Source organism: Akebia trifoliata, chromosome 4 (assembly GCF_017979445.1).
Source record: "Akebia trifoliata isolate Shusen 1 chromosome 4, ASM1797944v1, whole genome shotgun sequence".
Classification (NCBI taxonomy): Eukaryota; Viridiplantae; Streptophyta; class Magnoliopsida; order Ranunculales; family Lardizabalaceae; genus Akebia; species Akebia trifoliata.
Window position 1 is genome coordinate 9,541,427 of NC_141378.1, and position 27,504 is coordinate 9,568,930.

Below are 27,504 nucleotides of genomic sequence, written 5' to 3' on the forward strand. Positions count from 1 at the left end.
TTTTTTGGTCAAAATCCATAGGATTTCATCCTCCTCAACCTTGAAGCACCGGAACATGTTTTTGGTGGCCAAGAGGTGAGCAACCCAATGACCCTTAGTACTAACTTAATAAGATTAGGGGGAACTCTTACTATCCTTCCTCTTTTACCATTTTACTGCCCATGCCATAGGCATTGATAAACTCTAATAAAATTATATTCTACGAATAGAAGAGAGAAATAATTTAAGTGGTTCACACTTAAACAAGGTAACGGATTGGGATTAATTGGCTTATGCTCTACCCTTTTTGTGATTTTAAATCTCGTCCAAGACTAAGATGATTTACCTGAGTCATCTCGCTCTCGTTCAACAACAATACAGACATACAAGGTGTCTTAGCATTCACATCATCTCGTGAGATATCTCGGATGATATTTTGAAAATCTTGATCTAGTTAGTAAAACTCAACAGAGTCAATCAGGATTTTTGTAGATTTTAATTAAAATAATTAATTTTGTTAGAATTTAAATATTAATTAATCAATAAAATATTATTTTTAGACTAAACATGTTCTACAATGTATTTTATTAAAAAAACTAATTGCGTTAATTTAAATATAAGTAAATCAATCATTCTACACGAGTTAAAAAGTTCGTACTGTACACAGACGAGATGAGACATCAAACCGAACTTTGAAACCATGACCCCTTTAGAGTTCAGGGCTTGGTTATTGGTTAGGGTTCAACCTACCCATTGATAGCCCTGGTCGTGAGACACCAATGTCCCCCTCAAGTTTTTATGCAAGGTCGTTGCACTCCTTTTTATTTTTGAAATGTACCTCAATAATATGATTAATTCATTATGATCACGAGGTGATACCATCCATCATCCGTGCCTCTTATCCCAAAGAATATGAGGTCGTCCGCTGTCATTCATTTACGACACGTGGCACTATTTATGAGCGTGTCTTTATAGTTTTGAAGCAGCAAGATGTATCAAACAAGTATTTTTTTCTCTGCCTTCCCTCCCCGAGAGAGAGAGAGAGAGGATGTTTGCCACTGCAGTGAGGCTGTGTGCGAAGAAACCGAAGCCGAAACTAAAACCCATAGAGCTGAAGACGCCACCAGAGCAAACGCAGACCATAACACGAGTGATCTTCGACATCGTCAAAGAACATGGCCCTCTCTCCATTGCTGACACCTGGGAACACGTCAAGGTACTTTACATGTCCCTTAATTTTCTTCTTTTGTTTTTTCTCCATTAATTTTCTGTAGTTTTATGGAATGGGTGATCGCTAAAATGTGGGGAAATTGTGTGTATCGAGGTTTCTCATGAGATGGATTTGTTGTTTGTTATCCGTGTTGGAAATCTCTAGTTTAAGATGTAGAATGGATTTTACTTTTAAATTGGGCTTCTGCTCATTTATTGTTTTGTTGCTTTTCTGCATCAATTTTTTCTATAATCTGATTTGATTTTGCGTGATTGTAGAAGTAGAGTAGGGTTTGGACTTTGGAGGTACATAGTGTTTATTGAGGGTTTCTATGGAGTGGGTCTCAGTTGTCCTTTATATATCTTCTTATTTTTTAATCTGTATTAGGATCTCTGGTTTAAGAATTTAACTCTGTGTATATGGTGTTTTTTTTTTTTTTTTTCACAACAAAATATATTGTGTAATTGAAGAAAGAGGTTTGGGCTGAATTGTGTGTGGGTGCATAGTAACAAAAAAATGGTGTTTTTTCGCGTCTTGCATCTCAGACGATTAAAAAATGTGACCTTTTTCATTTGTAACAAAAGACATCGTTTTATTCCCCTTTTTTTCATAGGAAAAAAAATTAAACACACACTCTCTCTCGTTGAAATGTGGGATTTGATGCACAATAGAATTTGGTGATTCATAAATGTAAAAAATATGGGTTTTCATGATAATAACTTGATTTTGTGAATTTTCATTATATATATATATATATATATATATATATAGGGTGACGTTCCTACGACCCATATTGCGACTCACATTGCGACACCATTTTTGTCTTATATGGGCAAAAAGGTTTGGAATGGGCTGATTTTTTGTGAGGATGATCTCTGTGATGAGGGGATCATCCTTGCAAAAAATCATCCCATTCCAAAACTTCTAACCCCATCAAAATTGATTTACAAAAATTGGACGGTCTAAAATTTTTCAACTTGTAAACATGGGGCTAGAAGTTTCATAATGAGCTGATTTTTGGCAAGGATGATCTCCTCACCATAGAGATCATCCTCACAAAAAATCAGCCCATTCCAAACATTTTTGCCCATATAAGACAAAACACTGTGTCGCAATGTGAGTAGCTTTATGTGTCTACGGAACCCGACCCATATATATATATATCGTAACTTTTAATATATTTTGTTAATTTTTAATTTTCATCATTTTTTCCCGTTTTCAACGTTTTTTCCAAAGTTTTCTCTTACCGTTTTAAACCCGTACCCTGACTTTGTGAACATGGGTGGGAGGTGGTGAGGGTGTTTTTTTTTGCATCAAATATTTTATGTGATTGAAGAAATGGGATTGGGCTGAATTTTGGGTCTTGTAGATGGTTTTTGTTCCATTGAACATGATAAAAGGAAACCCACTTATATACGATGAGAGAACATCTACATCATTCTGTTTTACACAATGTTCAGAGAGAGAAGACTGATCTTGCGCCTTTACCTTCTAATAATGGTATGTAAAGAATTGAAAATTTGATGAATGAGTGAAAACTTGAACAGGGAAACTGTGCACAAGAAAGTTTGGAGAATCTCTCTAGTTTCTTCTCACAATCCTCCCCAAGCTAACAATGTTTGTTATCTTGACATTTTTCTTAATGGGTAAAGACGAGTATCCTTACTTAAGAGATTGTATGAAAATATCGGCTACTTGGTCCTTTGATTGGGACATGCATAATGGATATTTCTTTTGACCACATCATCTCTCTCGATGTGTAATGAGTATCCCAACTTTCCAAGAAGGAACTCAACCAAAAATGTATGTAGGGTAGCAACACACCACAAGGAGGTTATAATCAGCGTCTTAAGTTTGCACAATGAGTATCTTTTGAAATTCAATTTCGTTGAGAAACATACTGAATTTTTTGAATCAAGCACATTGAGACTTTCAAATCATACTAGGGTGTTTGTCGTATTTTCATATGTAGTTAATCAAGACCAAGAAGCTATGCTTTAATACATCTAATGTTTTTAGGTTTTACAACAAGACTACATGTTTTATTGTAATGTAACCCATATTATTTGGTATAATCTTTTGCCACCAGTCTTGCCTTGAAACTTTTAATTGTACCAACGACTTTCAGTTTGATTTTGTGTTGCCATTTCAACCCAACAATACTTTTATCGGATGGCTTGGTACAAGTTCACAAGTTACAGTTTTTCTTGATTGCGTTTATTTCCTCTTTCGAGGCACCTGTCCATCTTTCATCTATGGATGCATGGTTGAATGTGGTGGTGGGTTCCCATACTTTTCCTATCTTGCCATGTTTGCTTTTTGGCTTAACGAAACTATGAAGGGATGAGAAGCTCTTGTGGAATGAAAAGTGATGGGTTACTGCTTGAAGAAGAGAGTGGAACTAAAAAAGAATTTCTAAAAGCAAAGGTAGTTTAGAAAGTGATGTGATCAAGTTGAATTAAGAAGGGATTGGTGAACTTGGATATGGTTTGAGAGGGAACCTTTTTTGTTGGATCTTTATGCAAGGGAGTGATAAATGTTTCTATCAACCCTTTCTCTTATGGTCTAAATCCCTAGACAAGATCATGATTGTCAGCCATCTTATTATCTCAAGGAAAATAATCATTGTTGATTTGAAAATCTATGGACCACTTGTTCCTTCATTGCCCTTTGGTTCACAATATTTGTTGTTTCGTTCTTCTTCATGTTGATATGGGCTGGAAGATGCCCGATTATGTCTTAGAAGTCTGTCAAGGCTGGTATATTTCAGCCTTTACTAAGAGAGCACACCCAGGCATCTGTTGGGCATTTTGTAAGAAAGGAATGGAAGGGTGTTGGAATATAAAAAGGAAAATTCCCAACATATTATTTTCAACATCGGGATTTGCAGCTCAAGCAGGCATCCATTATTAAGGAATGTAGGGGGGGGGGGGTGTTCTTTGAGAGAGAGCGGTCCTAATCTTCCATATCATCTTTTTGCCTTGGCAGGTCATTTCGACCTCTGAGTCTTTGAGAAAGAAGGGAAACGATAAACACCATTAGATTTATGAATCTCAAGAACTTAATAATTTTCAAAAGATTGGCTATCATTGCTAATGGAGTAGTGAACTTGGAGGTTGTATGAATGAGAAATGAACTGATTTGGAGGATGTTTTGTTGTGTGGCATGGCTTTGATGATTCTAAAACTTATTATGGTTGAGTCAATGAAGAATTCTCTTAAGTTGGTGACCAAAGAACACCAACTGAGTTGGAGAAGTGCTTCTCTTATGTTGTTGGTGCGTTGGGAGTACCATCAAAATAAAAATGTGTCCTCAAAATTTACATGACATAAAACTATGAACTTGTTATTCCCTTCTTTAATAACATCTATAGCCTTTATGATCTTAATTTGTGAGAGAATTTGTTGGTTAAATATGTGTCTATGTTTTCTTTATGCTACTCCATTTTGGGCAGGTGTTCAAGAACAAAATTCTTCATGAGAAATCCCATGTTGGCACGAATTTGAAATCCTCCCTCTCCCTTTCATTTTGATTATCTTTTTTTTCGATAAGTTAAAATTTCTTAACAAAGATGGATGAGCAGTCCCAAAATTACAATGCTTATCAAAAAAGAGGGAAAAAACAAAGAAAATCGCAAAAGCGGCAACTAATCTCCCAAGTTACAAATGAAATCTCATCGAACAACAAAATCTTCAAAGAAAATGCCCTTAAACTCTTGAAAAACCTTTCCCCAATGGAAAAGTAACCAACACATTAAACTTGAGCTCTTCAAAAGATGACTCTTTTCCTTCAAAAACCTGTTTATTTCCTTTCCTTCTATAGACTCCAAGAAAGGGCAAATGACAATAGGTTCCACAAGATTCGATTTGAATGACGAAAAGAAAAACCCCCAAAACAGCCACAAGTTGTACACGGTAAACAACGTTCTATACCGAAAAGGCTAAGATAATGGCCTCACGACCGATTCGCTATTTCACAATGCATAAAGATATGGTCAACCGTTTTTAGATTTCTCATGCACAAAACACAACAATTTGGCGTTTGCAAACCTCTTTTAATGAGTTAATCCATAGTGGTTAACCTACCCAAGGATGCTTGCCAAGAAAGATTGAAATTTTGGAGGGAACCTTTGTACCCCAAATCGTGGAAGCAAGGAACATGGTAGTCGAATTCGGTATTTCAGCCATATATATAGAGTGTACAATAAAGCCCCCTTCTCTTGTACCATCCCATAACCTAAGATCATCTTCCTTACAAAATGTAATACTTGTATCAACTACCTCCAAGAGGCACTCCACACTACTCAATTCTCAATCATTAAAGTCCTTCCTAAAATCAAAATCCCACGCTCTCTCCAAACTGTCTCCTACCAAGAATGAGTCAATGGTCATCCCCTTTTTGCTTGACAGCAAAATATGTTCTGGAAAAATTTCTTTCAATGGATTGTCTCCTCACCATCCGTCTTCCGAAAATCGAACTCTATCTTGAAAGTTTCCTTTTGCAAACATATGAATTTTTTTTTGAAACAATGAAAGGTACCATACTCGTTCTTTAAAATGTAAATCCAGGTAAACCTACCAAAATCATCTACAAAGATAACATCTGGACCAGACATCGATGAAACATGTCATGCCCCTACATATCATTGTGTATAAGTTCAAGGGAAAAAAAATGATTACTTGTTTGCTCCTCTCTCATATAGTTCGGTGTGTGCACCAATTTGACAAGATGAACACAATGACCCATCCCTATGGACTTCTTGTCAACTTAATTTTATGCCTCGTTTATTGTTGATTGATATTTGTTTCTCTTAATGAATATGTTTTGTTCTTCAGAGAATATATATTCGTAAATTATGCCATGTGAGCTCTTTGAATTTGGATCCTATTGTAGCTTAATCATTTATTGGGAAAAATCAAGAAGCTCAACATGAGGGCAGAAAAAGAAATAATCGTAACTTGGTCCTGGGTATCTACCATTATACCTATAATGGTCGGATATACAATCACTATTCATATCTGAAAGAAACATTTACTTATTTTGTTAAAGAATGTGTGGTAGGTCACGAATTGGGAAAATTTGCACCTAATCTGAATATCTGGAGACATGCGAGAAATTATAATAGATATGTGACAGAAAATAATCCTTTATTATAAGTTTTGTGATTGATTCAGTGAATCATGTTGTTAATCAAGGTTGTAAATGCTCTGATTTATATCTTTTACCTTCACAGGCTTTGTTTGTTTATATAAAATCCACAATTTTATGGACGTTTACCGTGAATTTGAGTGACAAAATTGGTTTAATTATTCTCAGGAAGTTGGGTTGAGAGGATTGACGAGCAAACGGCACATGAAAATTGTGTTGAGATGGATGAGGGAGAGGCAGAAGCTTCGGCTAATCTGCAACCATGTGGGACCTCATAAGCAATTTCTCTACACGACGTGGTTCACAAACCCCAACATCAGACCATCGAAACCCAAAAGTGATTCTTCGCAGCGTTAGGCCCTGTTTGGGAATGTTACTAGCTTCTGCTATTGGGAAGCTGAGAAGCGTGTTTATGTTAGTTTGCCGTTTGGATCTATGCATGCAGGTTGTGATGCATATTCAAATTGTATTTCACTTCCCATGCTTGATAACCAGAAAATCCTAGATTGACAGAAGTCCTAATAGAACATATTTATGTTTTTTTGTAAAAGGTATCTCCCTTGCATGGGGCATGTACGGTCACGAAGAGAAAATCAAATCCATTTTTGGCTTGGTCTCATGATCTCATCTTCTATTGAGTAAATCAGTTGTGATACTAACTTACTTATCTTTTGCCTTCTTTGCATTTTAAAACCATAAATGGTAAAAAGAGAGTAGGTGCCGTGCCCCCACATGATATGCAAACTTTCTTCTGTGCGGCAGCATAGTCTTCGCTCCCTATCAAGATCAAATTGAAATGCTATCGTCTTCGCTCCCCATTGAGATCAAATTGAAATGCCTTCGTTTGCTACTTCCTCTCCCCCCCAAAGAAGAAAAAAAGAAAAAATAAAGAAGAAAAAAAGAAAACCTATCATCTCCAATTTATGACATAAAATGTGTTACCCTTGTTTTCAATCTAAGGAGTCTAACTCTTTACACCATCGAAGCTTAATAACAAAATAGGGTTTTAGGAGAGGTTGATGATGATAGATTTTTGAAAAATAAAAATTAGTTAAGGAATTTTTGCCAATAAGTCTAAGATGAATGGTTGGAGACAAATTTAGAGAGGTTCAATAAGTTGAAAATAAAAATTATCCTAGACCTCGAAGAAAATGGAATTTTTTTTTGAGAAAAGAATGAAGGTATCTAATATTGAAGATGAGGGTGTCTTGGTCATTTTTTGTTAGCCTTTATTGCAAGACCGAAGTCAAGAAAGTATTTCATTAATTCGAAAAATGGAGAAGTATTCTAATTATTTACCAAAACCAAGGGACACCTCAAATTTAGAGTGAAATATGATTACAGTATATTGGAGTGGTAATATAACATCCCAAAATTAACTTTGATTGTTTCAGAAGAATTGCCCAGGTTTTGGAATATTTGTTTCAATTTTTTAACGACAACATTTTTTCCAAGAATGAAATTTTCAACCAAAATAATATAATTACACGAGGCAAGTAATGGCCGAGTCTTTGGGTGTCCAGGTTTGTAAGAGAGTTTTTTCCACCAAGGGATAATTTTGTAATTTTACCAACCTCCAAATAATACGAAGCGAGTAGGAAAAATCTAACAGTTAAGACTGCAACTTCTTCCTCTTCGAGTCGGAAAAACTCTTGAGGTACTTGTTCCATTCGCCTCTTTGATTTGATCCAAAAAAAACACAAATTAAATCTAGTGTACACTGTCGAATCTACAGTACGTTTTTCCCCAAATTAATTAATTATCTAAAAAGATTTATTTATATTTGTTTCAGAAAAAAAAAATACGTACTGGTATATCTATTGGATTGATTTTTTTATTTATTTTTGCTGAAATACGTGAAATTTTGATTCCATCTACCCTGGATTCTACCTAAACTTTTTATTTGATTAAATTCGTTTGATATTGATGTTGCTGTAATCCATTTCGAAATAAAGCTGAGAAGCAATGTTGTAAAATTCAATTCTGTTTAAATCCGTATCTTCTGTTAAATCAAGCAATGTTGTAGAAATTCTAGTAATATTTTAAGCTCATTGAATTATTATGGTTCATTAAAATGTCACATAATTTGGCAGAAATGCTGAGCAAGGGAAACCCTTTGGATGTGTATCATTTCAACCTTTTGGGTATAACCCTATTTGTATGTAAGTCTTGCTATTTTGTTTGTTTTTATTATGTGGAATTTCTATTTCCATTGAATTGGTCTTCTCTTATATGATTTTTTTTTTTTTTTCAGTTGTCCCTCTCCAAGTACATTGGGGTTCTTCGATTGTGGTACCGAGTTCCAATTGTTACGCCTTTGATAATACCAGTCACATATATGATTTTGTATCCTACAACACTGTATATCATTGATTATTATTTATTGAGAATTTTTTCAGAGAGATTCTATTACCACTCCAACTTTTGCTAACAACACCGCAACTCATATGTAAGTGCTGTTAGTAAAAGTTGGTGTAGCAATAGAAGCCCTCTTTTTTTAATTGCGGAGTTCTGGTGGGATCCAATGCATTAGTGCTGGTATGATTACACCCATCATCGACTAGTTGAGTAGCTTAAGAAAGGACAATACTCAGGACAAACTAATACCCAATTCTTTGCATGTAATGGGTGGTGCTCACCATTTAGTGAGTCCGAACTTAGGACACTTTGTCTCCTTTTTTGTGCCAAAATTTTAACCAATTTAGAGCTCTGTGATTAGGTCACTTCTTTTTGGAAACTTCTATTCATGTGTCAGACACATATTAACACACTTCTTCAGACAAATCTTATTCAAAATATTCGTACACATATTAGTACACTTCTTCATCTTACTCATCGGAGCGATGACATATGAACCTACAAAAATTGGGTCAGATTTGCTGTGGAATAATTGTTTTGATAATCTCAGTGCCTACGTTTTCTGGGCTTCCGTATGCTTCATACCACACTTGAGTTCTTACATTTTTTGGTTCCCACCTATGCTGGGGTTAGTGTGTCTAACATTTTGTTTCAGACATTGGCACTGGTATCCTTGTCTTTGTTACATAGATGCAAATTATTAACTATCCAATGTGTTTCATTAATTTGCAATTTATATAATAATGTCCTAAAACAGATTGATACAATCATTTGATCAATTATGTTTGCACAAGAGAGCTTCTATGTGGGATTTGATTGGTGGGCCTTTACCCCTCTGCTTCTAAGCTAAATGTGCCAGTAATGACCCTAGTAGACTGTGACAGTGGCTTCAATTTGAATTCTGAATTATCAATTTCCATGGAATTGTTTCCTTCTAAGCTTCAATTCAGACTAGTTGGATTGGCCATCCTTTTGAATATGATGGGAAGGTGACATCCTCCACTATATGTAACAAATGTACATTGTTGTTTTGCAAATGTGCTTTTAAAAAAATATATATGTTTTCTCTTTTAATTTCTTGCCCAAAAGATTTAGAGATTATGGCATTTCCCTTTCTGCAGGACTTTGACACAGTCATTCGATTCTGCAAAGATGTGGAGAGTAGGTCACAGACGGTAATCCACATCACCATTTATCACCTATTTTTCGTTGCTTATTCTTGGCTGTTTAAGTAGTATGTTTAAGAATTTTTTTTAAAACTATCCTAATAACACTGGCAACCTGTTGCTTCAACTAGGGTTTCTCTCACTTTATCTAAGGAAAGTAAATGTAAAGTCAGAAATGGAAGAAGTTAAATTTTCTGGAAAAGAAAAGAAATGTGCTTACTTTCCCTACTCCCTTCTAAGGAGGGAACCGATATCCTTAACTCCTTATGATAAGAAAAAAGCAGAAATCTTATCTATTGAATCAGTTCAACTTATTCTGATTCTTTTACAACTTTCTATTTTTGTGAATCACAAAAACTTCAGTTTTCAGCACCATGGTTCTTGCTCTTAGTGATTTAGGTGCAGTTCATATTCATTCTGTAGTGGCATATGATATAAGGTACTTGGTTTTTCTTGGTACAGCAACAAGAAAAAAGCCTTATCCCAAAGATTTGGGTTGGCTAAACGAATCTTGTTCTTCCATTTTACTCTGTCCATAGCTAAGTCTTCTATTATTGAAAGTGAGTTAATATATGCTTTCACTTTCTCCATCCATGTTCCTTTGGGTCTTTCTCTCACTTTTTTAGGACCTTAAACTTGAATACTTCTAATTGCGGATATAATCGGCCTTTGTAGAATATGCCCAAACCATCTCAGTCAATTTTCTCTTAGTTTATCACCTATTGAAGTCCCTCCTACATTTTCCCGAAGGCATTCGTTTCTTATCTTATCTTTTGTAGTCTTTCTACTCATCCATCTCAATATCTTCATCTATGTTACACTCTATTTATTAACATGATACTTCTTGAATCTTGGCCACTCAGATTCAGCTCCAGAAAGCATGATTGGCCTTACTACGTCTTATAAAATTTTCCTTCTAGTTTTATTGGTGCCTCTTCTTGGGTGTCGTTCCTAAATATACTTATTCTAAAGCTCTTGGACTCCACATCTCTTTTCGTAATTCTGCTTTTGTGTTTAATCCCTTTATAGTCTCATCAACTAATAATACATTATTTGTAAATAACACACATCAATATACACTGTTGCATATGACTCGAGCAAACAAATATGAATTCAAAGTTGATCTTGGATTTAGGCCAGTTGTAACTGGGAATCCAGTAGTTTCCTCTCCATGTGCCCTCACAAGATTACTTTTGCTTAAATGACAGTGCATAATGAAGAGCATCATTTGAAGTGGACCCAAAGGATAATTATGCGTCATTGACCTGATATAAATATTGATAAGCAAACATGCGTACATCTAACTATATAAATAACATATGAAGAATACAAAACAAATAATAGAATAAACAAATTTAGTCTCTGGTGGGTTTTTCGGAAACAAAAATCTGACATGTATCAGAAGCAGCCTATGAGGAGTTGTCACATCTTGGTACAGAGGTAGTGACTGGATGGTCCAACCTAGTTCCCAAGCTTCTGATGTGCCATGGTTTTCGATTTTAGGATACAAAGTGTCTTTGCAGGGCCTAGAAAACCACATATTAGAACAATTTTAAAGCAATGCATGATTTAAATGCTACCTAGTCAATTTTTTTTTGCTTCATGAACAAATACTTAATGCTTTCGTTAATGTTCATTGAAATCTAATCAAATTCTCAATGTGTATGAATGTATTATATTTGGGCAGGGATATGTTGATTTTGGTCGTTTTGATACTTTCAACTATTTTGTAGCTGGCTCTGGGCATGTGAACTTTGTTCAAGTAAGTCTTGATTGGTCCTACTCTAAACTATTTTCAACTGTACTTATACAAAAGTACAGTATGTATTTCTCTATATTGGCTTATCAACATTGATTGAAAAATGAATGAATCTTGTCTAGAAAAGTGTGATTCATGTTGCCGATCCCAATATTTGGGAAATGCTTGGTGATAATGATGATGATGATGATGATGATGATGTGTTGACATTCTTCATTCTAGGACTTGAATTTTAAGTTTTAATGTCTTAAGAAATTCAATATTTTCTGCAACTCCAGGGTTTTTACAATGGTGACCTGATGAATTGTGAGCAAACCTTTGATAAAATGGGGCGTACTGCTCAGGTTGGGGTTTTAACAGTTTACCTTATTGACAAGAAATTTATACAGTTGACTTTGTAATATTGTGTGTTGACCTTCTTGATATTGAATTATGTATAAATTTGTGACATCTTTATGTAATTTCAGGTAAATATTATATGTGGAAATTGTTTGAGTGGAGCATGTAAAGGTGTGTGGGCCTTCTCTTTTATGGTTTATGTTTATAATTCCTATTGCTGCAGTAGTTAAGATGATATATTTGCTCCACTGGGATTCATTATTTCGGGAGTTAAATATCATGAATGATTGCTGAGTAGTCCATTTCCACTTTCAAAACTAACACCATTTTGCAAGCCAAAACAATATATTTGCTGAAATCCTTTGGAGTCATGATTCTTTTTCTTGTTTTTTACAAATGCAGAAGAGGTTTTCACTTAATTTCGTTGACAATTTTGAGTTTGCTATGGATGTCATTCTTTTCTTGTTAACAATGTGCATTCCCCCACCTCTTCTATATTTCATAGAATCAACAATTTTTTAAGCTGAAGTATAAAAGCAGAGCCGTATATTAAAATGCAATTTTAGGAACTTAAACCAGACTTAAAAATTTTCATACTCAATTACTGGTACAGAGTAGACTAAGGTATCGTTTGCAGTCAAATCACACATCTAAAGGCTCTATAACTTGAAAGCTCACAACTTTAGGTATATATTGGTTGCTTCTGTCAGGTGAACTTGGCTGCATATGCAGTGTAACATCCGAGTCAACGTGCAGGTTTTCTCTTGATCCAGACTAAATGTGTATTTATTATTTCATTATGCATCATGGGTTCTTCATTTACCAAGTAATGTTGGGGTAACCTTTTGTTCCATCTTGAATAACTGCTGCTTCTTTTACTATTAATGCATTATTTTAAATTTTGCTGTAGATTCATAATTTTGGAAGTTAAGAGAACGTGTCATTTGAATATTTTATGAGCCTTTCTGCAGAGAGACCGTTAAATACTTACAAATAAGGTGAAAAGCTTGCAAAAATGGAAGCTCTCTGAGATATTCACAACTATTAGAAGGGTTTTTAATTTCACTAATTTCATCATTGGAAAAAGAATCTTAAGGGTCTCGTTAATTTTATTTTTCTGTTTGATAGAAACAGCAGAGAAGAGGACTCCACTTAGAAAAATTCACCAAAAAGTTTCATGATACCTCAAGAAATTGATTGGCAGAAGCTACAAAATAATATCCTGATGCAATCCTCATCCTTTATCAGGGCTTGGAACCGGCAATGTTGTGTAAAACACCACACGGGTGGAGTTACGATACATTCATTTTGAATTTAATAAACAAAACTTACATTTTATAGATTTCTTATAAAATAGTGTGCATCCCCCCTCCCCTGGAATTTTGTTTGTCAAAAAGTTTTCTAGGAATAGAATTTGTTGCTATGGTCTGTGGAGGAACACAGACCACAGGGCCTTATGCAACTACTTTTTGTCTATTGTCTTTCATATTATGCTAATGGACTGATTTACTTATTAAAAAAAAATAATAATGGACATATTTTATTGTATATATTTTAATCGATAGGCCTGTTTTAGTGAGATTAGTAACTCTCTGATGCGGGAATTGAACCCAGGTCTAGGGTATTACCATCCATAGACTTTACCAACTAAGCAAGACGGCACCTTCAAAAAATGTGCTGATTTATTAATTGCATGTTAGTTTTATTTTACCATCTTTCTTTGTATCATGCAATTAGTGTTAGTCTTTTATGTTACATTATCCAACCGATTTTATTAGTTATTTGTTATCTTCCTAAACTATCTTGCTTTCTATCGTGCACCTATCATTAATCGATTTTCTTTTACATTATATTAACTAATTTATTCTTTGTTTCAAGTTCTACGGATGTACTCATGTTTCTAATATTTGAATCCAGGGTTCTTGTTGAGCTTGCCATTCCATGCGAGAAACAAGGTCCCCGGGTATTTGAGGGTTTCACTGTTGGCTTTCATCCCCGGTCATGGGAATTGGTAAGAACTCAAGTTGCTGTGGCTGATTTTATCAAGTTTGAAATGTAACCTTCATAGGCATTGAGATACATTTCTTTCCTTGGATTTGTAGGTTTACAATGGAATGACTCAGTTGGGTTTTGAAAAGCTTCACCATGAATTCAGGTATAGGATATCTCACGCAATTATCTTTGCTTCATTGATTGAATAACGTAAACTTCCAGGTTTCTATTTCTCGATTAAGAAATTCAGGTTTAATGTTAGGAACTCTACTATTAATCTATTATCATTGTTGCCATACTTATCTCAGACTTTTCAAATTTTGCAGCTTTGGAACTGAACAGACTCATGTCTCTCTTTATATGACTGCAATTTCTACTGTTTCCAGTTTGGTGGGTAAACCTGTTATTAAGGTAACTATATGTCTGTTCTTTCCAGCTGGGTTGGACATCATTACGGTTGATATATACTTATTATATGCTTCTATTAATTTTAATTTTTGGTTCTTGTTTTTTATTTGTAACAGGTTAATCCAAACAAAGGCCTAGAGGTTAAGTTATCAGGCTCAGGGGCAAGTGGGAGCCCACCAACAACTTTGTCACCAACTGTATTGTTTGTGGATTGGAGATGTATGGGTTGATATGAGATGTTCTGATATATTTATCTATTCCATGGTGCACAATTTTCTGGAGTTCCATTTGAACTATTTGCAGGTGAGAAGGCCCGAGATACTCCATACGAAGTTGCCATTTCTATCCCGGTGGAGGGATATGAGTCCATTGAGTTCACTCTTACTAAAATGTGTGGTAAGTTCTATTTTCCATCACCTTAATTGAGCATCCCTACTATTCTCTCTCATTCTTTTAAGTTTTGGTGAAGGTTGGTCTCGTTGATCTGTTCTAGTTTTTTGTGGGATCTCAATGGTGCTGAAGGTCTACATTATTCATGTAATTTATATAATAAAATACAACGGTTATCTGCCCCCAATGTTTATCCCCCATAAAGAGCAGTTCAGAATCAATCTTGCACACATCTTGATGAACAATTTCAACTTTATTCCCTTTTCTCTCCTTCCTTTCCAAGAATACTCCTTCAAATTTATTGCCTATTCTCTCTTCTTACCTTATCCAATAATACTCCTCCAACTTTACCCTTCTACCCCTTTTCCAATAATAACTCTACAACTTTATTGTCTTTCCTCTTTTACCCGCTTAACTCCCAAAGAGGATGACCGTGCCGTAGGCACGAGCAAACTCTAATGATCTGATAAATGACCTGCATGAGTTATTCACTGTTACTGCTGGATGGTTAACCTAAATAATCTAAATATCTTTGAAAAAATAAAAAAGTATATATAATTAAGAAATCATTGATTTGTTAGGAATTTTATATGGGTATGATTATATAAATTTGTTTGTGAAGATAAATTCTGTCCCCATTATGCTTCAGCCATTTTAGCAGTATCTGCAAGATGAGTGTTTGGCGTAGATTTTATTTCATTAAATCCAGAAAGTCCTTAGCTTTACTGATCCTTTTCAATGATTTTATTTCCTTCAGAAAGGGTTTTACAAGGATGATTGTTGCTCATCTTGGTACAGATGAGTCTTTGAAGTTAATCATCCAAGTCTGGCATCGCCACATACTGATTTTTTTTATTTCCGAAGTTCTTGATTCTTCTAATTGAAATTACAAGAGAGATTCTTGTCATACAATAAGTCTTTGTGGCATGTTTTCTAAGATCGAGGTTGGGGGAGATGATATAATTAATTGGGAACTAGTGCTGATATTAGTCTCTCCTTTATTGCCATCTAATTTCTAATCAATCTTTAACTCCTAAAGTTATTGTATCTTCTACTTTTAAGTGGTCTTCCACTTCATTAAGTCTCAATTTCGATGTGCTTCAGACCCTAAATTGGTTTTTCTAAATTTGCAGAATACAAACAGGATAATAAAGCTGATGCTACAAGAGGATGGGCCACATTTGGAGTACTTTCTTGCATGTATGCATATTCAACCATCTTTTAAGTATTTGTTTTCTATTATATATTCAGGTGATTCCCTGAAGTAGATTGCGGAGAATATATGATGCTAGCAGATGTATTGTATGCAATGCAGCCCCACTGCCATGTACATTACACATGATCTACCAACTCATCAATTAGGACCATATAATATGTGGTCATGATTCATATTAGCCATACAAAAAATAAAAAAATAGGGAGCTGCTATTGGCACCCCAACTTTTACTTATTAGACCCCAATTTCTTAAATTATTTATCACACCCCAATAAAAGATTAAAACACACTATTCAAACATTGCAACGTTTTGATTCAAATTATTATCTCAACATTATAACACGTTCAAATAATTTCAGTAGTGGTTTACAATAGGCTCATATAAAGAGCTTCTATTGGCACCCAACTTCTACTTGTTCTCAATCGTTCACTTATTTCTTTATTTTTAATTGGGGTGTAATAAGTAAAAGTTGGGGGGGCCAATAGCAGCTCTCAGAAAACAATATACCCTACACTAATTTTTGGGCCTTGTGTAGGATGTAAGCTGCATTGTGTATGATGTAGCTGGATGCATCATATATGTCTTCTGTAGGTTATAAAGAAACAACTGATTGTTAGGACTTCGTTGGAATCTTGGTACCATTCTGTTTATTCCCTGTTTTGGTCGTGATGCTTGCATATATCGGCACCAAGCAGATTCATCGTGATGTCAACACTATTTTGTTGTGGAGGATTCGTTTATAAGACACGAGTGGAACACCAGGTTGGTTGTCTGATTTATGTTTATCATCATTACATGAGTGTGTAAAGCAGTATAGTTGGGTTTTTGCAGCTTTCAGATATCATGGACTACCTTGTCTACAATTTTTTATTTTGAATTTATTATTTGCAGCGTGGGTTCGATGCTTTGCCAGGCATGACAATTCTATCAGCTTGTTTGGAAGCTGTAAGTGGTGTTAATTTCAACAGAATAACTCTATTTCTCAGAATCTATTATGGCTTATTAAGGTTTCTAATCTCGTAGTTTCGGACCCAACATGGTTATCATCTTTTAATTTCCAAAAAACTAGGTTAGCGGAGGAGGAGCTTACTCGAGAGTAGAGGACCTTAACAGCACCTTCATTAATCAAGCCTCGTGGGAACGCCAGCCCGTTTCTTCTCAAGCAACACAGAGAACCAGTGAAAGAAAATACGGTTCGATCTAAATTCAATCTGAATCAACTATCAGATTTTAAGTTTTGCCATTACTTCTTTTCTACTTTTTTCTCAAGAGATTATCAGAATTCATCAACTGTTAGGACCCATCACCCACTTATTCTAGAATTAACATTGTTATAATAGTCTCTTCTACCTGGCAATTTGGCTTGTTTGGTACAATTAATCATATTTAGTGGTTATTTTTTGTCATTAATTGTACTTCTTGTTGGGGACTTGGGCTTTAAAATTAGATCATTCTTAATACGGGAATCTCTAATAATCATCTTCAACGGACTTTTTAGAGTTATTCCTACACACACACACACACACATAGGGGAAATAAGACAACCCGATTCATTCTTAAGAGTACAAACGACATACTCAATCAACATTCAAGGAGGTTACGAATGAGGAGATTCAGAAACCCAATTACAGATACTGGTTACGGAAAAAACAGAAACCCAATTCCTGACACTAGGGTTCAATATAGCAGCTCAGTTTATTAGTTAATTTGGCAACAATTCTTCCTAACTTCTCCATTGTAGCCAGTGAGAGGGCTGATGTTCCCCATTTTAACCATTGATTTTGCAAACTGTTTGAAGAAGAGACCCTCGTCTTCTGCATAACTCTTAACCAGTTCCATTCTCTTCCCTCCATTCCCTGTTAGCAGCACTTCATCAGAATTGAGAAGCCCTTTTCCCCACAATATCAGCTTGAAGTAGGTGTTGTCAAACTTGGCAGGAGAGGCGAAATCCAAGGCGGAGATGATGTTATCACCCCCCGATTTAGGGCAAACTGATTTCAAACCGTTGTAGTAAGTGCTCTCTAGAGTCACATCTGGTTGATTACCTCTGTTCTGATTGTAGTGTCTCTGCCTGAAGGCCACACATCTTGCCACCCCAATAGTGTGACTCCCTTCAAGAAAAACAAGATTGAAACTTTGAATGCATAAGTGTCATGGACATGGTTTTAAAAACTGATTTTTTTTCGGGTCGGATTGGTGCCCATTGATTCCTGGTAGACCTGGCCATTGCAGTCCGACTTGGATGAGTCAAACCCTCCCAAACCGTTTGACATGGCTGAGTTTACAAAACCAGTTGAGATTTTAGAAAGATTCGGTGATTTGTACCAGCTTTTGGTAGAGTCAAAGTCTGTTCTGACTTGACCCGGTTAGACTTGGACTAGGCCGAGTTCTAAAACCATGGTCATGAATTGAAAATTATAGGGTTTGCTTGCCTCAAAAGAGAAGTAATTTATATAATGGGATGGGAGACCAACTCAGCAGAGTGCTACAAGGTCTACTTCATCAAGGCCTTGTCTATTAAAGAAAGTTATTAGGTTTTGGAGAGTTGAGTTTGGTGCAGGAATGTTGCTGTTGGAACTACTGAGGCTTGCTGTCTTTGAGTCTCTCCTTCCTAATGGAAGATCCCAGTTAGGTCCACCACTCTGTTTAACCATAGCAACACAACTTGATTAGAATATGCCCCTTGAGACCCATATATCTATATATATTGCCAAGGAATAGGATTTAAATTCCTATGTTTCTTATCAGTACAGTAGAGCCCCGGTGTCACGGCCCTATTCTTTCGAAGCGGGGTCGTGCGGCGCAAGGGGGTCAAATCCACTTGCAAGCCTGTAAAATGATCGTACACCACACACACGTAGCTAGCAAACAAGTAAACGAGGCAACACGAGATAAAGCCCGAAGGCAACTTTGTTGATATAATATTGATTACACGGTGTAACGCGGTATAAAAGCAAATAGATGCGTTACAAGCAAATGATGATCCTATGACACGCGGGACCTCCACGGAGCTGGGCTTCAAGGGCTTCAACAACGTGGGTGTAGGCCGGGGATTGGGATAGCACTGACACTCTTCTTACAAAGTGTATGCTAAGTCTTTACTAGATTTCCATAAGGAAACATCAAAAGTAGAGGCCGGTCATACTCCCTTATTACGAAAATGCCACTAAGCTAACAAGTGTGCCCTGGCACGGGGCTGACACGTACCCTAAGCTAACAGATATGCCCTGGTACGGGGGCTGACATGGCTTCATAACGAGCCTTACATACTTACATGAGTGCTCCCGGGTAGCTCCGGGGCGAGCTTACACCTAACTCTAGGTGACAGATGATGTGGCCGTTACAGTCTCCCCCACCTATTCTGCAGACGTCCTCGTCGCATTGACCTGGCGAACTCTTCAATCTGCTGCTTGAAAGGTTGTAGGTTCTCTGCACTCTCCTGTGTAGCTTCAAATTCTGGCATGTCCTGTGTGACGAAGTACTCCACGTGCTGCTGCTGCTGTTGCTGGATGGAACTGCTGCTGAAATGACGTCTTCAAAAACTTTGTCGACAACACGCTCTGGCTGAAAAGCTGAATGAGAAGTGGTACGTGTTGGAATGCTGCGCGCGGGATCTCCTTGATCTGCTTGGTACGGCTTGAGACTTCTTGCATGGATGACAGAGTAGATGCTATGTAACCTGTACGGTAACCAGAGTTTAGCAAACCTGTACGTCCTTGGACTGTGTCTCCTGTAGCCTGAAACAATAGTGTGAGAAGTTAAACACTGTTGGCCTGATATAAGTTCAAAAGTACTCTTGTTGGAGGAAGAGTTCTTCTGAATGGTGGAATTGAACAAATTCGCCCAATTCGGATGATCGGCATTGGCAAGATGCCTAAAATACTCCAACGCAGAACTGAATCTCTCCGTTGGCCAAACTGATTGCTGATGTACACTGCCTGGAAAATCAAGCTGGAATCTAAGTAGTCTGCATGGTCCGTTCCATAACTTTCCTGTGACTCTTGAATCTCTGACGCTGACAACACTCTGAGGTACATCACAATTCTTGCTGACACTCTGACTAAATGGCTGAGGGGCTTCTTCTGCAACTTGAATCTTACAGTAACCTGATCTCTGACCTAACTCTGAAAAACACTTGGCTGTCCCAAGCTTATCAAACAAGTCGGCACTCTGCTGGATAGGATACTTGTTCTTGATGGTGATCTTCTTCACTGCTCGATAATCGATACAACGTCTCGAAGTCCCATACTGCTGCTTGCTCAACTCAGCTAGTCTTGGATGATTCATCCTGTAAGGCCTCTCTATAAGAGGTGTGGCAACAGGTAGCAATTCATTCTGATGATCATTCGACCTACGTGGCTGTAGTGTCTTCGGAAGCAAATTCGCTATCTCATCATCAACTTCTGCTAAAACCTGTGTAACCTGTGTGAGAGTTGAACTATGGTCCTTTTCTTCGGCTTCAACTCTCAAGGAAGCAAGGTACCGTTGCTTACCTTTCTTCAACCCTTTCTTCACCTGAATGGCTGAAATTAACTTTCCCTCTTCCTTGCCTGTGGAGACGGGAACAAAGCTTGGACATTCACCTAGCATGCCCAAGGTGTTGGCGAATGGCATCGGTACAACCCTGTTCTGTCGCATGAAATCCATCCCAATGACAACTCTGAACTCATCGAGCGGAACTGCGAGTAAATCAAGCTTACCCTTCCATGTACCTATCTTGACGGACACTGACTTGGCCGAACCTTGGATAGGAGTGGCTTGGGAGTTTACAGCTTTCATACGGCTTGAACCCTTATCGAACCGGATATTGAGACGCTTCGCCTCTGCAGGGGTAATAAAGCTGTGAGTAGCTCCTGTATCAACCATTGCCTGGGTGGTCTTCCCACCAACTTCAATATTGACATACATTAGACCCTTCCGTTTTCGGCTATTCTGAGTCTCAGATGTCTGTTTCATTGCATTCAAAAGATGCAAGGCTCCCATGTGAGGAGAATCTTCATAATCTCGCCCACTCGTACTCTCGTGACTAGGGTCACTCTGGGAAGTTAATAGTGCAGTCAGTTTGGCTCGCTGTGGGCACTTGACTGTCTTGTGAGGCCCACCACACAAAACACATCCATGCTTGTGACGACTCTTGACTGGCGAGGTACTTCTGCTCTGTGAAGGAGAGGAGTTCCGTGATGATCCCAGACTGGAACTCTTTCTATGCCTTCCATTCTTGCCATTCGAAGACTTCTTTGTGTACTCAGGTTGCTGGTAGTAACCCTTCGATTGAGGATGTACATACTGTTGGCTCCCTCCCGCGGGAGTATAATCAGTCAACCGCTCGGCTGCTGCAATTGCAGACGCGAGATCTTCCACACGTTGCCGTTGGAGTTCTGTCTGAACCCAAGGCTTGAGTCCTTCTTGGAATGAGAACAGCTTGTCTTTCTCTGACATATCACGGATATCAAGCATCAAGGCGGAAAACTGCTTGACGTACTCGTGAACTGTACCTGTATGTTGGAGTTGCCTCAACTTTCTGCGGGCAATGAACTCCACGTTCTCTGGTAAGAACTGGTGCTTCAATTCTTTCTTGAGGTCCTCCCATGTATCGATGGAACATTGGCCACTTTCCATCTCGGTGTACTTTGTCCGCCACCATAGCTTGGCGCCACCTGCAAGATACATAGAAGCAATTGTTACTTTTACCTCTTCGGATTCTGGACGAGCTGCACGGAAGTACTGCTCCATGTCGAACAGGAAATTCTCGAGCTCTTTCGCATCGCGAACACCATCGAAGGTACGTGGCTCAGGGACTCGCAAGCGCGAGGGAGAAGCATCACTATTGGTAGGTCGTTCGTTACCGACGGCGCGGACCAGGAGGCCTACTTTTGTAGTGAGTTCTGTAATCTGTTCCTGTAAGACAGCTAGACTGTCTCGGGTATCTTCCTCGAGGGCTGTCACTCTAGCTCTGAATGTCTCGGATCCTTCCTCCAGCGTGCTCTGGCGATCATCTAAATGCGCAATACCATCAACAATACCGGATAGCATACCTATCCTTTCCTCCAATACCTCGATGCGTTCCTTGTTTGTACGTGGTGGTGGTGTGTTTGGAGCGGGTTGGTCCGCGGTACTAGTAGTTCCTCTTGCCATCGTTCGCGTGAACTGAATGGAATCTCGGGGAATAGCTAGGGGGAATACCAACTATGCTCAAACAACTGCTGCTCTGATACCAACTGTCACGGCCCTATTCTTTCGAAGCGGGGTCGTGCGGCGCAAGGGGGTCAAATCCACTTGCAAGCCTGTAAAATGATCGTACACCACACACACGTAGCTAGCAAACAAGTAAATGAGGCAACACGAGATAAAGCCCGAAGGCAACTTTGTTGATATAATATTGATTACACGGTGTAACGCGGTATAAAAGCAAATAGATGCGTTACAAGCAAATGATGATCCTATGACACGCGAGACCTCCACGGAGCTGGGCTTCAAGGGCTTCAACAACGTGGGTGTAGGCCGGGGATTGGGATAGCACTGACACCCTTCCTACAAAGTGTATGCTAAGTCTTTACTAGATTTCCAGAAGGAAACATCAAAAGTAGAGGCCGGTCATACTCCCTTATTACGAAAATGCCACTAAGCTAACAAGTGTGCCCTGGCACGGGGCTGACACGTACCCTAAGCTAACAGATATGCCCTGGTACGGGGGCTGACATGGCTTCATAACGAGCCTTACATACTGTTACATGAGTGCTCCCGGGTAGCTCCGGGGCGAGCTTACACCTAACTCTAGGTGACAGATGATGTGGCCGTTACACCCGGGCTGCAAGTGCAAGAATGTCTGCACAAGAGACAGCCTGAGGGGCATACCTCTTCCAACTTAGCCTGGATCTCATCAATAACTTCTAATCCTCAAATAGAATTCCTGTTTGGATTCGATTCCTTTTCACTTACTATTGTTGAGCTGTCGTCCAACAACACCGATGCGTCGCAACCCTGAAACCCATAATTTGAAAGTTAATAAAACTGCTTCGATTATCATCATCATCTAATGCACTCAACTTTCGATTTCTTGCTCGATCACTATCCTTAACCTAAAAACGTATTTAATTTCATTTGTTTGGTGTGTTATAGAGAAAGTTGGTGTAACAATATAAATGCTCTATAAAAAAATAAGTATAATTTAATTTTGCAAAACCTGCTCAAAGCAGTCATGAAAGTGAAGCCTAAGCAAAGAGGCAGCCATCCTAGGCTCTTTCTCAATGGCCTTCTCCAGGACTAACATGACAATGTCATTAGCTTGAGAACATGAATATTGATAAAAACTCGGGGAAAGATCAAAAAGAAGAATTGTAAAAAGAGAATTGTCAAGTCTCATAATGAGAGTTTGGCAGATATTCAAGATCCTAAAATCGAAGTGGAGGAACCCAAGGAGTCGTCGATGGGTCCCTAAGACTCTAATACCAAGAAGAATTGTAAAAAGAGAATTGTCGAGTCTCATAATGAGAGTTAGGCAGATATTTATATTAACTAATGTATGAATAAACATAAATGCCCTTACATAGAAATAGATAGAAAACTAATAATAAACGACATTATTCCAATACAAAATACCCTCCACCGTAACCACCACCACCACCCCAATTAAAATTGAAACCTGGATAAGCAATGGTAAGTGTAGAAGATAGGAGAACTATAGCCATGACCATGATGGAACTCAAAGAAGCTCTCAAGGTGTCTTTTAGATTATAAGTGAAATTTCTTAGTGATGAGAATGTTGGGTTGGTATTTGCTTCTATTTATAGGGCTCAAAACTGCTGCTCTCCCTACCAAATCCTCTCAGAATAACTTAGAGATTGCAATGACCATGTCAATTTCTTGGCCCATTTTGTTTAATGGGTTTTATTTATTATTTTGGATTTTTTGAAGGGATCATGCTATATAATCCAGTTATGGGAAATTTTGTCTTACACTCTTAAAATATCAGACAAAATATTTCCTTATTAAAATGGAATATTATGTGGTTATTGTGATATTCATCTCCCCAACCCCATTTGGCTGACTAATATTCTGTAGGCGAAGGCGTGTTTTAAACCATAGTTGTAAAATAGAAAACTTTACTGTAATATCCATCAAACAACTCACAAGTGCTGAGTCGAATAAATATATATTAAATTTATAAGTATTTTAAAATAATTTTTAATTTTCTAAAATGAATTAGTAAAAATTGTTCTCTAGAAAATTATTAAAAATAGCCTAATCACTTGGTCAAATTTCTGACTAGACTTCAGTGTATTTTTAATTGTTATTATTACTGAGCTGACTCATTCCATTTGTTAATGATTATGATGTTTTTTTAAGTTTTGGTTTTACCTGCTCCAAGAACTCATGCACGTAGCTTTGGCCTTTAATTAGCTCTGTTAAGTATTAACATGATTTTAGGGCTGTCAATGGATAGGATCAGATCCAAATCTGATCCGTTAACGTAGCTAGGTTATGGATCAAGTATTTGGGACATGAGAAGGAACTGATTCGATACGGAACCAATTTGATAATGTGAAAAATATTATTATGTGTTTTATAAATGTTGTTCATCAAGTTAGATTGGAACAGATCCAAACTCAATCCGAATTATTACTTAATTGGATTCAAATCCAAATACTAAGATCCGATCTGAATCATATCAATTTAACCGTCTTTTCAAGTGACCACGGACCACCACATACCTCCAAATAGGGATCGGATCAGACCCAAAATCCAATCTGATAACTTTGCTTATGGATCAAGGATTTGGGTTTTGATAAGGATCCTATCCAATAAGTATTAGTTTTGGATGAACCGTATCTCAATCTGATTGGGTCTGGATAAATTGTTAGAAAGGATGTATGTCATATTATACACATTCTATTTGAACAGATGGAGTTTATTTATATTTTGTATATAAAATTGAATTTGATCCGATCAGACTTGATACAATAGTTATCGGATCAATTTTGGGTCCTACTATCAAGCTCCAATATAAAAGCCCAACAATCATCCAAATCAAATCTTTTCGGACCGGTTCAGGTCTATTGGTCCCAAATCGACCTTGCTACGGACAGATCCATTGACAGCCTTACCTCAAAGTCAAAACACAGTCCACACTCCACACTCCACACTCCACACTCCACACATGACTTGTCTGTGTGTGTGTGTGTGAGAGAGAGAGAGAGAGTGAGAGAGAGTAAATATCTATTTATGCTAAATTGACTTATTCAAAAGTTTACCAAGTTGGTGAAGAAGCTAACATGGAGCAAAAATTTGAAGAAATTGACTTCTTCAAAGAGAACTAGCTTTCAAAAGCAGGTAAGATTTGCACATGAAGGCTTCACTCATGAAAGATGCAACCAAATGCTGACACGTGTTCTCACTAAGATTACTAAATCACCAAACACCAATCCCTAGTGTAGTTGATTTTTTTTTTTTTCAGTAGTTAATGTTGAAATTATTCCAAGTCATAAGCTCAAATCAAGGATGGTTATCTTGCTTGTAATCAAACATGAATCATGATTATGGAAACAATATTCATCATCATTCAAGTCCGCTGAACAAATTTTGTTCCTCCATTCAATTCTATCTAAAGCCATGTCTTCATTTAACTCGATTCAATCGTTTTGTAAAAGGTGGCTATGATCACTATGTATGTAATATTTACAGCTTCTATCCATTTTTCATTCTGAAATTTTGCGAAAATATTGATCTCTCGAGGTGATATATCCATCATTAAGCTCTATGTTAACAGCTACGTTCCTTGAAGCAGTATGCTTATGAATTCATGGAATACAATGAATCACGTACCAATAAATTTGTGGGCCCAATATTTGTTGTGTGCTAATTATTTTCATTAGATTCACCTAATTTATTATGACATTTAGGCAAACCAAAAAATAAAAACAAGATGTACTTGCTTGAGAAATTCGATTACGTCTCATCATATTTTTAAAACTTTTATATCTTGTGCTCAATGGTTTTCTTGATAAGTTGACGGGCATTATCCTACGTTTACTAAGTTTGTAAATTAACTTCTAAAAGATAATTCCACATATGAAAGGAGTAAGAGAGCTCCATTGAAAATATATAGGCAACGTTTGTTTTTTTTTAAAAAGGTCAATAGGGTTAAGGCAGACCCATACCAATTACAACCGAATAATCGGGACACCACAGGCATCGTGAAAAATAACAGAAATAAGGTCATTAGAGAGTAGCTCACAATCTAATTAAGTACAATTTAAGCTGTTCTGATAGGAAGCAAGTATGTCGGTAGTCCTGTTGACCTCTCCAAAGACGTGGGAGAAGGAAACTTCGTTAAATCTGTGAAGCAAGTTCCTTATAGCAAAGACCACGTAAATAACACTCCACGGGGGACTCCACCTACCCTTCAAGACTTGGATAGCTTGCAAGGAATCTGATTGGATCTGAATCTTAGAGCAAAGGGGTTTGACCATGAAATGATTATTTATCAAATAGATTTAATCATGCTCGAAGGAATTGGCCTTTGGTTTAAGGGCTTTGATCTTAGGTAAATCATATCTGCTCATGTTCAAAATAGTTGATGTTAGTCTAACGAAGGGTTGCAACATTCCAAAATGACAAAAAAAGTGTTTCAAATGAAAACTGGTGGGTTCCTTTTTTGTTTTCGAGTTCAACAATTTTTTTTAAATTGTCAAACTCAACAATATAAATTGGTGAGCTTGACAATAAACAAGTTGAACTCGACAATAAATAAAAAATGGTGAGCTTAACACTATATAATATTTTTTTGAATTTCAACTGTGTTCTTCATTTTTTGTTATAAATCGTCGAAAAAAAAAAAATACATATAAATGTCCACAATTAGAAATATATCATTTCCATTCGTCGTTTACGATAATAAAAATAAAATCGTCGAAATGATTGGAATCGTTGTTGGAAAATCTAAGTAGTGAAGAAGATGAAAAAATGGGTAGTTTGGGTATTTCAAAAATATTATAAGCTGAGATGAGGTTGAGGGACCATTAAGAAACAAAAAATTTATTAAATGAACAATCAAGCAACCACCCAAAACTCAAGGACTAATTAGAAAAAAAATTCTTTGTCCATGGTACTTTTAAGTAATTTTTCCTAAAAATAAATCTATGGTCTCAAAGTACATAATTTTAATAATTTTCCTACATACAAAGATTATAAACCTTTCTTCTTTTTATTACATTTTGGTAAGTAATTTGATTGAGTTGTTTGGGCAATTACCAACTTTTGCAAGAGTATGGAGATTTGACTATTGTATCCTCGAACAATTCTTTAGAATCTTATTTAAAAGTTGAGTTTTCTTACACTTTGGAGTGTGGAGGGAATAACATTTTAAAGAAAATGATTCTTACTTTGAGTTGAATCTCTTTTGGTTCATTTTCTACAACAAATTAATAATAGGATGTTTAAACTTCGCATAAAAACAATAGTTTTAGATGTAGTATTTTTTTTTTGGATACACGTATTAATTTCATATATTTTATAATTCTTCATTAAATAATTTCATAT

At 36.9% G+C, this 27,504-nt stretch overlaps 2 protein-coding genes and 1 pseudogene across 4 annotated transcripts; 2 read left to right on the forward strand and 1 right to left on the reverse strand.

The window, feature by feature from the left end:
- Positions 1-980: 980 nt before the first annotated feature.
- On the forward strand, positions 981-6,956 carry LOC147403629 (thiamine-phosphate synthase). Its single transcript, XM_086439274.1, has 2 exons — positions 981-1,195; positions 6,506-6,956. The coding sequence occupies exons 1-2, from the start codon at positions 1,028-1,030 to the stop codon at positions 6,692-6,694; spliced, it is 357 nt and encodes a 118-aa protein (XP_086295400.1). The 5' UTR covers positions 981-1,027; the 3' UTR covers positions 6,695-6,956.
- Positions 6,957-7,893: 937 nt separating this feature from the next.
- Positions 7,894-17,372, forward strand: LOC147403630 (G-protein coupled receptor). Of its 2 annotated transcripts, XM_086439276.1 has the most exons (18): positions 7,901-7,994; positions 8,431-8,499; positions 8,592-8,683; positions 9,646-9,684; positions 9,817-9,870; positions 11,549-11,623; positions 11,899-11,964; positions 12,088-12,130; positions 12,670-12,715; positions 13,877-13,970; positions 14,062-14,114; positions 14,278-14,362; positions 14,476-14,578; positions 14,663-14,755; positions 15,883-15,949; positions 16,662-16,728; positions 16,858-16,911; positions 17,036-17,372. In XM_086439276.1, exons 2-18 carry the CDS (start codon positions 8,433-8,435, stop codon positions 17,168-17,170), a joined length of 1,233 nt encoding a protein of 410 aa, XP_086295402.1. In that variant the 5' UTR covers positions 7,901-7,994; positions 8,431-8,432; the 3' UTR covers positions 17,171-17,372. The 2 variants fall into 2 exon arrangements, with proteins under 2 accessions (XP_086295403.1, XP_086295402.1); XM_086439277.1 differs by lacking the exons at positions 16,662-16,728; positions 16,858-16,911; positions 17,036-17,372 and adding an exon at positions 16,502-16,625 and having other exon boundaries at positions 7,894-7,994.
- Positions 17,373-17,664: 292 nt separating this feature from the next.
- On the reverse strand, positions 17,665-23,590 carry LOC147403631 (peroxidase 9-like; annotated as a pseudogene). The gene is made up of 5 exons (XR_015177540.1): positions 23,150-23,590; positions 22,770-22,947; positions 22,423-22,437; positions 18,437-18,608; positions 17,665-18,077 (listed from the first exon to the last, which is right to left on the reverse strand). The product of XR_015177540.1 is annotated as a peroxidase 9-like (transcript).
- Between the last annotated feature and the right edge of the window lie 3,914 nt (positions 23,591-27,504).

Bases quoted from the DNA above. Each gene is read 5' to 3' on its own strand.
- LOC147403629 (XM_086439274.1), top strand. From the start codon at position 1,028: ATGTTTGCCACTGCAGTGAGGCTGTGTGCGAAGAAACCGAAGCCGAAA. The intron at 1,196-6,505 runs GTACTTTACATG...AATTATTCTCAG, and splicing joins ACACCTGGGAACACGTCAAG to GAAGTTGGGTTGAGAGGATT.
- LOC147403630 (XM_086439276.1), top strand. From the start codon at position 8,433: ATGCTGAGCAAGGGAAACCCTTTGGATGTGTATCATTTCAACCTTTTG. The intron at 13,971-14,061 runs GTAAGAACTCAA...TTGGATTTGTAG, and splicing joins ATCCCCGGTCATGGGAATTG to GTTTACAATGGAATGACTCA. The intron at 16,912-17,035 runs GTAAGTGGTGTT...CCAAAAAACTAG, and splicing joins TATCAGCTTGTTTGGAAGCT to GTTAGCGGAGGAGGAGCTTA.